Raw genomic sequence first — 12,076 nt, forward strand, 5'->3', positions numbered from 1 at the left:
GAAGATTTACTAGTTTAGCCTTCTTTGAACAACTTATTTAAGGGATTCAGGCCATTTAATTACCTTCTTTCACTCCTAAAAATGAACCCTTCTAAAATCTAAGAAAGCCACAAAAACTGTTTAAATGTTTAACGATTATAGCAACTAACATATTCACTTTTGGCAAAATTTATAATACTTTTATTATAATTGATATGTGAGTGTTAAAAATATTTTATACATTAGAACCCTCTGTGTAATTGATGTGTACAACATTTTTATGTCTCTTGAAACCAGAAACTTTTATTCTTAGATTTTAAGTTATTTTCCTGGCTCATAGCTATACTTCTTCACATTTATGCAATTTTGGAGGTTGTATCTATGAGTTTTTGGATACCAGATCCTTGGCTGAGAATGGACTAACTTAATACATTTTTATTACTATGGAAAATAAAATTTGTTTTGAAATAACACACGTTATACTATTTCTAGCAATACTGAAGAAAATAGAGGAGCCCGACTATACAATTTAGATTAAAATAACTATTTTGACCTTTCTTTCCAAATAACTTACATTTCCGATTATTTGTTTCTCCTTGCCTAACAAGGCAATACTTCTTAATAAATGTAGAATTTACTCAACTATTTTTTTCATGTGTTACAAAACCACTAGTTAAACAAGGAAAAAAATTGTTACTGAATTCACAGTATAAAATATGAACAAATTTTAATAGAAATAACTTTTAAAAAAATTAATTGTATTAACTTCTTATCTTGCCAACCTAATATGTGTATTCAAGAAGAGAATAAGAAGCAAAAACTTGTCTTCCTTTACTAACGGTTATTTATTTTTTATTTATTCAGCTGGTACTTCTATCTCTGATTTCTCCCTCTTATCAGTCATAGTTTAAATGAATGGAGTATTTTCCAAATCCACTCATTACAGTCAGAGGTCAGAGGCCACTGTGTTGACCTGTATGAACACTCAAAGAGAGGGTGTTAAATGTACTGATGAATATCACAAGCTTGCTGCAAAAATACTTCGGAGATGACGATGTGCTATATCTCCTTTACCACCAGCCTCTTACTCAAGAGTCAGAGATAAGCGTTTCTCAGGACTGCAGATTCTGGGTACAATTCTGATTTCCTCTGGCTACAATTTCCTGTAGCTCTAAAGTAGTTGTACAATTGGGGTAACATTGATGGGATTTTTATACAAATAGCTTGGTCTACGTTGGTTTGTCCTCCAGAAACACACTGTGATTTAAGAATACTTAGTGTCTATTTAAGCCCTTTTGTTAGGTAAAATGAGCTTGGTAGACAAATTAATAAGAAATTGATTTAGAAGTCAACACATCCCAAAATTTTTCTGCATTTTTCTGAAATATTAACACACACACATACACATACACACACAACTTTTCTTCTTGCTCTTGAAAGTTCTAAAATTCATCTTTTTCCTTTGAGTACTTTTTCTGATTTTTTAAAATGTATATCCAGTGTCTAATTTTGTTCGAAATGTGTTGATGAAATTCCAAGTCCAATGCTATATTCTGCATAGTGAAAAGGAAAATACTTAATTGGCTACTCTTTAAACTTCATGATTGTGTTTAGAATGTTTTCACATATTATACAGAAGTATCAATAGTCAACTCTGTATGCCACAAATATGTATTATCAACTATGTTTCAATAGCATATATATGCACATGTATAAATTGTGTCCAGATCTTTCAAAGTTTTGCTTTAAGTAATTATCAAATAACAAACTATTTCATAATCATTGACTCTGATACTTTGCCTTGGAAAAATATAAAACTTAAAATAGGAGGATAACAAAACCCACCAATTCCTCACACTTCTATCATGGGTTATAGTGTACAAAGCCTTTCTACATTCATTCTATCATTTTGTTTTTTACAGCCACCTTGGGGAGGAGGCAGAATAGGTATAAGTGAGAAGGTATATGCATCATACTTAGGTTTTCTGAAGCCAAGTCCAATTATCTCTCTACTTTGCATTATTAAGCTTCTTATGTTTGAACAATATACATAAAATATTTTCTTTAACAAGAAACACAAAATGCTTACATTTATACTGCAGATGAGGGCCACAGTGAGTTCTGGACAGACCTCATTTGATCTGTCTCAAAATCTCTAGCCCAGTCAGTGGATCACAAGACACAATATTTATATTCTTAGCACATTCTGAAGGAATATACTTCCAAACTGCTTTATAAAAGTGCTGTTCTCACTCCTTGAGAGGAAAAACTCCAGTTACCTTGGCTAGATGTATAGCAAGAAGGTATTTATCAGTGCTGCCGGTTTGACAAAGTGATAGTTTCACAGATGGTTATGTGAGGATAAGCAAAAATCAGAAAACACAGGCAAGAACCACTGCAGTCCTGCCCATTTCTAGGACATCTGCACAGATGCACAAATCCAGTTTAATAGCTTACATTAAATACATTCAGAGTGAAAGGCTAAAATATGTGGTATGGCTAAGAATAAGTAAGGGTATTGTAAAATTTAGTTAGTTAGCTGAATACAAGAAAACATTTACCTGTTGAAGTCAGTATTCTATTTTAGTATAAGTCTCATAAAAATAAACTTGTTTTTCTTGAAAAACATATTTGTCGGCAGTACCAACTCACTTGTTTTGACCTTTAACTCCACATTCTCCTGTTTTGCTGCATATATTTCTGAAGAGGATTTGAAAAGTCATTCACTTTTACAGCACTCTTTACAATAGCTAAGACTTGGAACCAGCCCAAATGTCCATCACCAGATGAGTGGATACGGAAAATGTGGTACATCTACACAATGGAATTCTACTCTGCTATAAAAAAGAATGAAATACTGCCATTTGCAACGACATGGATGGACCTAGAGAGAATTATATTAAGTGAAATAAGTCAGGCACAGAAAAAGAAATACCACATATTCTCACTTATTTGTAGGAGCTAAAAATAAATAAATAAGTAAATACACAAACAACCTTGGGGGAGGGAGGGAAGAAGACACAACAATTACAATTCCTTGAAGTTAATACACAAGAGAACAGAAAGGAGGTTGTTGGGAGGGAGCGGGGAGAGAGGGGGGTAGGAAGGTTTCAGTAATTATCCACAATAATCAACCACATTGTATATTGACAAAATAAAATAAAATTTTTTAAAAAAGTCATTCACTTTTAAAGATCCAGAAATTGAGAAATGGTATTTTATTATTTAAGGCCCAAGTCTTAAATCAATTTGTGATGGTCTGAGAGGATTTTCATTTTGGAAGAGACGAGTCAATGCCCGCAGAGATAGTTTGGTTTTCTAACAGTTCATATTCACATACAAGCTTTACTCTCCTTTGGGCTGTAAGTATTTTGCCCTAAATGTACGGTCATTCAAGCAAAGACTGTCCATTTCTGAACATTTTGGGGTTATGCAAATGCTGGTCATTGCCCACTGAGAGTCCTGTTAAAAAACAAAACAAAACAAAACCCTGACGCCTCCTTACTCTAAGTAACACAATCTGAAAAATGCAGATCACGAAAACATTCCAAGTATCTTGATATTATACCTGTTCCAAGACTTAACCTTTTATGTTGGGTGTGTTTTAATCTGTAATAGTCAGGTGTCTGAGTCACAGTTTACCAGGCACTGAGAATGACAGAGGAGCTAAATAGCCTTACGAAACAATTTCCCTCTATCTTGAAATTCAGATGTCAAAAACCACCGCATACTGGAATCATCATTATTAGCATCAGTTACCTTTCTAGAAAATTCAAGAATAAGATGGTGAACTTAAAAAACATCTGGATTCAATTTCATTCAATTCATTACTCTCATGATTCTGTCAGATATTCTTTGTCTGTTTTGAAATTATTAAAATGTCAGGTATTCTTTGTCTGTTTTGAAATTATTAAAAGAAAAGGATACTACATCATTTTATTATTTAAAGGTCTAATGGTAATTTTTAAGAATCTCTGGGATTTACTAGAGAATTTGTTTTAAAAACACTGATTTTTTTTTCCAGGTCTTCTTTATTTAAGTCATTGAAAAGGCACCTTCATTCTTATATACTTTTTTTTTTAATACTCTTTTTTAACTTGAAGCAAAAATTTGTGTACAAATCTCATGTGTATAATCAGGAAAACACTTGTGTTACACTCAATGAAGATATAGAGCATTTGTATCACCCCATCCCACCCCATATAGGCACCCATGGTTCTGATTTTTATCATCACTAATAATTAATTTTGTCAGTTTTTCAACTTCACATAAATGGAATCATAGTATGCATTTTTTGAGATTGTTGTTGTTTGTATCAATAGTCTATGAATATTTTTTACTGTTGCATAGTATTTTCTTGTATGACTATACCATTATTTATTTATCCATTTCTATTTCCGATGGACATTTGGACTGTTTCCAGCATTGGGCTATTATAAATAATACTGCTATGACTACTCCTATATAAGACATTTGGTGAGCATAAACACTAATTTATGTGGGTTATACACCTAGGGGCAGAAGTGATGGGATATTAAGTTTAACTTCAGTAGGTGCTATCCAGTAGTTTTCCACAGTGGTTGCAATGATTTATACTCCCACCAGTGATATATGAAATTTCTGGTTGTTCCACGTTCTTGGTAACACCTAATGTTGTCAGTTCTTTCAAATTTAGTCATTCTGGTGGGGATGTAGTGGTATCCCATTATGGTTTTAATTTGCAGTTTTTGGATAAGTACAGACAATGAGCATACTTGTATATTACCACTTGAGTATTTTCTTTTATGAAGTGTTTGCTCAAATTGGTTTGGTTTTCTCTTTTTTATTGATTTGTAAGAGTTCTCTATGAAAACTGGGCAACAATCCTTGAACAAATATTTGTCATACAAATATTTTCTCTCAGTCTGTGGCTTGCCTTTTCTTAACCTCGTCTTTGAAAGAACAGAAGGTTTGAATTTTGTTTTTGTTCACTTTACCATTTTTTTCTTGTACAGGTAATACTTTGTGTCTTCTCTTAGAAATATTTACCTATCCCAAAGATTACAGATATAGTCTCTTGTGTTTTCCCCAAAGAGCTTTATAATTTTGAGTTCTATTCTATTTTATTAATGTATTCGCCTATCTCTATGACAATAACACTGCCTTGATTACTGTAGCTTTATACTAAGTCATGTAATAAGGAAGTGTATGTCCTCCAACTTTCTTAGTCATCTTTAAAATTGTTTTGTCTGTTTTAGACTGTTACATTTCCATGCAGATTTTAGAATCAGCTTTTCAGTTTCTACAAAGAAGCCTGTTACAATTTTTTATAAGGATTATGTTAAAGGTATTAATTGATTTTGGAAGAATTGACATCTTAGCAATATTAAGTCTTTCAATTGATTAAAATGGTACATCTGTCCATTTATATAGGTCTTTAAAAAAATTCTCTCAACCATATTTTATAGTTTTCAGTATAGAGGCTTTACATGCATTTAATTAAATACATTCTTAAATATTTTATTCTTTTATGCTATTATAAGTGATTTTTTTATATAATTTAATTTTCAAATTGTTTGCTGCTCACATACAGAAATACAATTGATCCTAAAACCCTGATCAACTCATTTATTAGTTCTAGTAGCTTTTCATAGATCTTTCAACATTTTCTATGTAGATATTCATGTTTCTGCAAATAAGAACAGTTTTATTATTTTTATCCAATCTATTCTTTATTTACCCTTATTACCTTATTGCCCTGGCCAGAACTTCAAATGCAATGTTGAATAGAAGTGGTAAGAGTAGATATTGTGTTCTTAGTATGAAAGTGTTCAATACTTGGCCATGAAGCATTACTTTAGCTCTAGACCATTTACCAGGTTGAGAGACATCTCCTATTTCTAGTTTGCCGAGAGTTTTTTATAATCAATGTCTGTTGAATTTTGTCAAAGGCATTTTGTGCGTCTATTGAAATGATACCACGATTTCTTCCTTTTTTTCTTCTAATATAGTAAATTATTTCAACTGGTGTTTGAATATGAAACCAACCCAAGCCATCATATATACTCTTTTTCTATATTGCTGGATTTGATACTAATATTTTAAGGATTTTTTTCCATCCAGTTTCATGACAGAGATGGTATGTAATATTCTTTACTTGAAAAGTCTTGCCAGCTTTTGTCAGGAGTTATGCTGTCAATTTTCCCTCTTCCTCCATGTCATGGAAGAATTTGTGCAAGACTGGCATTATTTCTTCCAGAAATGTTTGAGAGAAGTCAGCATCTCTCAACTGAGTTGTGCATTTGGAATTTAAACCAGAATTAAGAACTCAATTTAAGCCTGGAGTTTTCTTCATGAGAATAGTTAAGTTACAAATCCAATTTTTAAAAACAGTTATAAATATTTAGATTACAATTTTTTTCTTGTGTTTGTTTTTGGTAATTTGTATCTTTCAAAGAATTTGTCGATTTCATCTAAGCTGTCAATTTTATTGGCAAAAATTGTGCATAATATTCCTTACCTTTTTGATGTATGTGAGATCTATAATAATATCCCCTTTTATTTATAATTTTTTGCTCTTTTAAATCTTGCAAATAATTTCATTACTTTTTCATATAACCAATTGTTATATTAACTTCTGCAACTGTATGTCTTGTCCTATTTCACTGATTTCTGCTTTTATATTTATTACCTCTTTTCATCAACTTATTTTGTTTGATTTAATTTTCTTAACTTCTCCTAGCTTCTTAAGGTAGAGGCATAGATAATTACATTTACATCATTGTGGGGTTTTTTAATATAAGAATTTAAAGTTATAAAATTTCCTCTAAGCACTGCTTTAGTTGCATCCAACAAATTTTTATATATTGCATTTTCATAATCATTCAATTAAAAAATTTCTTTATAACCTGACAAAAGTCATTTTATCTCTTCATTTTTCTGTTTTGTTTCATTTTGTTTTAATGCTAATAAGAGAGGACTATTCTTAAAAATCCCTAAGTTCTTTTTAGATTTATCATTTTCTAGTTATTATCTGGTTTAGTATATGAAATTATAATTTCTAATTGGCTATAGTTGGTAGTTGACCTTTAGAATCTAATAGGTTGTAACATTTAGTCTACCTTTTTAGTACAAAATGTATTAAAGTATTAAAATATTTTTTAAAACTGTTTTTAGTATGAAAATATTTGAATTTGGAAGATGCTACTCAGTAACTCTCCGTAGGAATATGCAATGCTATTTAAAAGTGAAACCATCTGCAAACAGGGACAATTTGACTTTGTTTTTTCCAATCTGGATGCCCTTTATTTCTTTCTCTTGCTCAATTGCTCTGGCTAGTACCTCTAACACCATGTTAAATAGGAGTGGTGAGAGTGGGCCTCCTTGTCTTGTTCCTGTTTGAAAAGAAAAAGCTTTCAGCTTTTCCCCATTCAGGATGATATTGGTGGTGGGTTTGTCATATATGGCTTTTATTGCATTGAGATACTTTCCTTCTATATCTAATTTGTTGAGAGTCTTTATCATGAAGGGATTTGAATTTTGTCAAGTGCTTTTTCTGTGTCTATTGAGATGATCGTATGTTTTTTTCCTTGCTTTTGTTGATGTGATTTATCACATTTATTGAAAAGAAAAAAAGGTGAAGCTATATATCATTTCCATTGGTAAATGGAGACAGCAACCAGAGCCATCTAAAGATCGTAACATATTTGGTGTTTATGTCTTCAGAATAAGTATAAAATCAATAAAAACACATTCAAAATAAAGAACATACTGAGAAATAAAATAAACTGAAAACACAGAAATAAAAGAACTTCTCTAAATGAAACTGTGGTATAATAAAGAATATTTCTGGTCTTCATTCCCAGTTCCTAGCATAGAGATTCAAATATCTGTGGAATTTCCTGTGTTATATGAGACTCTATTATGCTGATTAGGCAACTCTTGGCAGAACCTCTGGATGGCTTCAGGATGGGACTGGTATCAGAAAGACCAGCTACAACCATGTGATTAGAGAGTTTGAACTTTGGCCAGCCTGATCCCCTGAAGGTGGGAGGGGAGATGAAGACTGAGTTCATTCACATGGCCAATGAGTTAACCAATCATGCCTTTGTAATGAAACCCTGATAAATACTCTGGTCACAGAAGCTCAGTGGAACTGCCCAGTTGGTAAACACATTGATAAGCCAGGAGGATGATGGAGCCTAACTCCACTGGGAGAGGGCATGGAAGCTCTGCATCTGAGACCCTCCAGACCTTGCTCCATGTACCTCTTCATTTGTCTGTTGCTGGGCTGTATCCTTTATAATAAGACTATAATTATAAGCATAGCACTTTCCTGAGTTCTGTGAGTCATTCTAGCAAATTATCAAAACTAGGGAGGGTTAAGGGAAGCCCTGAATTTGTATTTGCCTGGTGAGAAGTGCTGATGTCCTTTGGCCCCACCTGCAGCTGGCATTTGAAGTGAAGCCAATCTTGTGGAAGACTGAGCCTTTCATTAACTTATGGTATTTGATGCTAACTCTGGGTGGTTAGCATCATAATTGTATTGTAGTACACCAGCTGTGTGTGTGTGTGTGGGGGGGGTAATAGAACAGCTACACTATAGAGAAAAATCACATATACTTGTAGCGAGAACACCAGCTATTCTCCACACCCAGGCTTGTTTTCTCACATAACAGTAGTCTATTGCTTGGTTTTGTTTCTTTAGTTAGGCATGTGTCCACCCAGCTGAAAAGTATATTTCTCAGCATCCACTGCAGCTATGCACATATGACTATATTCTGGCCAAGTGTATGTAGAAGGGTTATGTATCCACCCCTTCCCCTTTTTATTATGAGAGCTATTTGCTGTCTCTGTTTTAGCACTTACCTCTAAACAGTAGATAACAATTCTAATTTGTTTCTTTCTTTCTTTCCTGAGAGTGACATCTGAGAACAAAAACTTGACTCTCTTTAAAACATATTCTATACTACACAGGATTATTTAATACATTTATCTGAAAGATTAAATTCTGCCAAAACCCCCAAGAATGTGTTGTGGCCAGTTGATATGAATAATAAGTCACAAGTCCTGGATTCTGTACAGAAAAGGTGTATTTCAATATGCACAAGTCACTATTTCAAAAATATCTGCACAGAGTGTGAAAGAGGCACCTGCAGGAAAAACTCCTCCATCAGAGCCATGGTCCACCGGTAGTGCAGCTTCCAGGATTTGGCTGGGTGGCTGATGTCTGCTGCGTGGAGAATCAGGGACATGGTTTTGGCTCTGTCAATCCTGTCAAATCAAGGACATGCTCAAATTATCAGAAAAAAGAAATCAATTATAGTCTTTTCTGAGTCCAAGCCCACAGAACTTTAACATGACAAAAGAAAATAACTTACCCTTCAGGTTGCTGCAAACTGTTTCTTATATTTTTAATTTGCTGGAAGTGACCTGACATGTCTGTAGATAAAACCATTTCAATCACTAGGTTCCGAAGATCCCTGTAGAGCCATCAAAAGGAAAAAGGTTCATTCAGTTCTTTATTGTTCTGAAGTGGAATATTTCCTTAAATATCACTAATTATATTTTATTTTTCTTAGTGGAAATGAACACAAAAGACACTACTTTTTAAATGTAAAAGTGCTCACCAAAGTTTGACATCGTTTTACAAAACCTTTTGTTTAACTCTCGTGGATTTAAGATGTTAGCAACAGAGTAATCTGAGAACGGGGCTGTTTAACATCGCCCCTACGGAATTAGATGCTTTCCTTTGTAATTCCCACACCTTCCCCCACTCATAATTCCTAAATATTAATGTTTTTCTGAAAGGATCCTTAGACATTTTAAAGGAAAGCTATTCTGAGCACTGTGTTTGAACGCTTTGGAAGAAAAAATGCAGCCCAGTGGGGCTTGACACCATTCTAAATCCATATGGTCAACAAAACCAAAAGGCTTGATGTCACAGTGAAGAGACGAGGACGAAAGGGCAAGGACTCTCAAGACCCTCTCTGCTCCTTCCGCATTATGCATCTTTTTAATAAAATCACTATTATTAATAAAATCAGTACTATGTTTCTATGTATTCAGTATTTATTCAGTCCAGGTACCATTCTACTTGCTTTGTACGTATATTAAGACATTTAATCCTCATAACAACCCTGTGAGGGGGGATTAATGTTACTCCCAGAGGAGACTGAATTGTTTGCCCAGTCACAAAGCTAGAGGATGGCTGAGATAAGATTCAACCCCAACGGTTCCCATTCCCAAAGCTGACACCTGGATCACTGCACTGTGCCAACCTTCCTTCATAAGATCCCCAAAGAAGCCAAGATAATACAGTGAATGGGGCTTCTCTGTTTAAGCTTTTGAGACCTGACCTGACCCTACATAACATAGACAAAAAGCTATTGGTACTTGTGAAGTTTTTAACCAAGATGCTATAAATACAGTGACCATATTACAAAGCCTATGCATGAATAACCCATTCACACGATAAGTAGAAAATAAGTCACCCCAGCAAAGCCTCCCATGTTCTACAACTCCTTGTTTGCTCTGTACAGATAAATAAAAAGTCACTTGTACTGGAAACCATACTTTGTTTTCATTCTAGAGTGTAGCCAGTAGAGTAAGATAAATCAAAGGTGTGCAGTAAACTTGAATTACATTTTTGTGTCAAAGGTATTTTACTTAAAGATTCTTTGATCAGATCATTTGTTTTTTAAAAGAACCACATATTGGAGGTTCTTGTTGAAAATTACAGGTGCTCAATTCAATCAGATTTTTAGATAGAAGCCATGAGAAATCAAAACTCTGCCTAATGTTTATATATTGGATAGCTTGCTTAGAATAATTTTACCTAAACGTTAAGGGGAAAAAGCTATTAAAGGTAGCTAGTAAAATTATTCTCAATTACATTTTTTCTTTGAAATTATGACAAGACACATATTAGAACAGCAACTGAACCAAAATATTTATGTTAACTAAGGAAAATGGGACTATAATTTTATGAAATCTATAGACTCTGATAAATATATTGTGCTTTGCAGATAAGTAATCAGTAAATGTTAGATACTATCAATAATCAAGTAATAATATTTCAATAAACTAGGCAAAATAGTGCACAAGGGAAATGTTACTTAATTCATAAATTTTTCTTGTTGAAACTTTTAAATTAATGTATTTACTCTTACTAAAGGCACTTTAAGAAACATACAGATATGTAACACAGAAAGCCAATAGATTTTTAAGAAGATAGCCATATTTTAATTCTTAGTAAAATGTCATCAAGATTATAATAGCAAATAGATCTTTTGTAGATTTTTGGAAAGTGTTGGATCTATTAAATTCTACACTCCATATGATACATACAGTATTTGTTAAAACAACTGTATAAAAACATTCAATTGGGATGACTGAGAAATTACTGAAAAAAATTTACAGGATATTACAGCAATAAATTATTGAAATAAAATATTATAGATGGTAAAGACCAAAATATAATAGGAAATAAAATCACACTGAAACAGTCAACTTTGAGAAAGAAAAAGGTTAATTCAAAGGAATAATAATAAAAATTAATATCATTAATATTACCTCTGGGAATGATAATCATTGATGAAAACATAGACTAATACTCTAGATGGAAATAATCTCTCTCCTGGACCTTAGGGAATATTTCAAAATTTGTCTCCCACCTTCTTCTACTTTTGCCCATCTAGTCTTCTAGGTACTAATCCTTCTTAGAGTCATTCAGTCAACAGTAATTGAGTTTGGAGTATGGGGAAGACATTGACTTTGACCTGTTTTCTTCACTTTAAATCAAATAATTTATTATCCTTTTCCTGAAATTAAATTTCCTTTAGGTTCTCTGAAACTCACCTCCAGTCATCTTTGGATAAATTTATCAATATATTCATTTCTTCTTCTTGCATAAGTCGATAAGCTGCACTCACATGGTGATTCTCCAGGACAGAGCGATCATTATACAAAATGGCAACATCTGACCTAAAATTAAAAACAAAATCCAGGGGTTTCCAGTCAAGATGGCAGAATAGACACTCCCCAGTGTCACTCTCTCCCACAAATCAACTAATTTACAACTATTAAAAAGCAACGACAGCCAAGCTGGGGCCGCTAG

The 12,076-nt window shown here is 33.1% G+C and overlaps 1 protein-coding gene across 3 annotated transcripts in view; it reads right to left on the minus strand.

The window, feature by feature from the left end:
- Nucleotides 1–12,076, minus strand: part of PDE1A (phosphodiesterase 1A) — a 262,628-nt gene that overhangs the window by 37,365 nt on the left and 213,187 nt on the right. For all 3 annotated transcript variants that reach the window (XM_063080008.1, XM_063080014.1, XM_063080000.1), the window contains exons 8-10: nt 11,818–11,943; nt 9,339–9,440; nt 9,111–9,231 (exon numbers count right to left, since the gene is read on the minus strand). In XM_063080008.1, the coding sequence (XP_062936078.1) occupies nt 9,111–9,231; nt 9,339–9,440; nt 11,818–11,943 (349 nt within the window). The remainder of the gene's footprint in view (nt 1–9,110; nt 9,232–9,338; nt 9,441–11,817; nt 11,944–12,076) is intronic.

This window comes from Cynocephalus volans, chromosome 1, assembly GCF_027409185.1.
Source record: "Cynocephalus volans isolate mCynVol1 chromosome 1, mCynVol1.pri, whole genome shotgun sequence".
Lineage (NCBI taxonomy): Eukaryota > Metazoa > Chordata > Mammalia > Dermoptera > Cynocephalidae > Cynocephalus > Cynocephalus volans.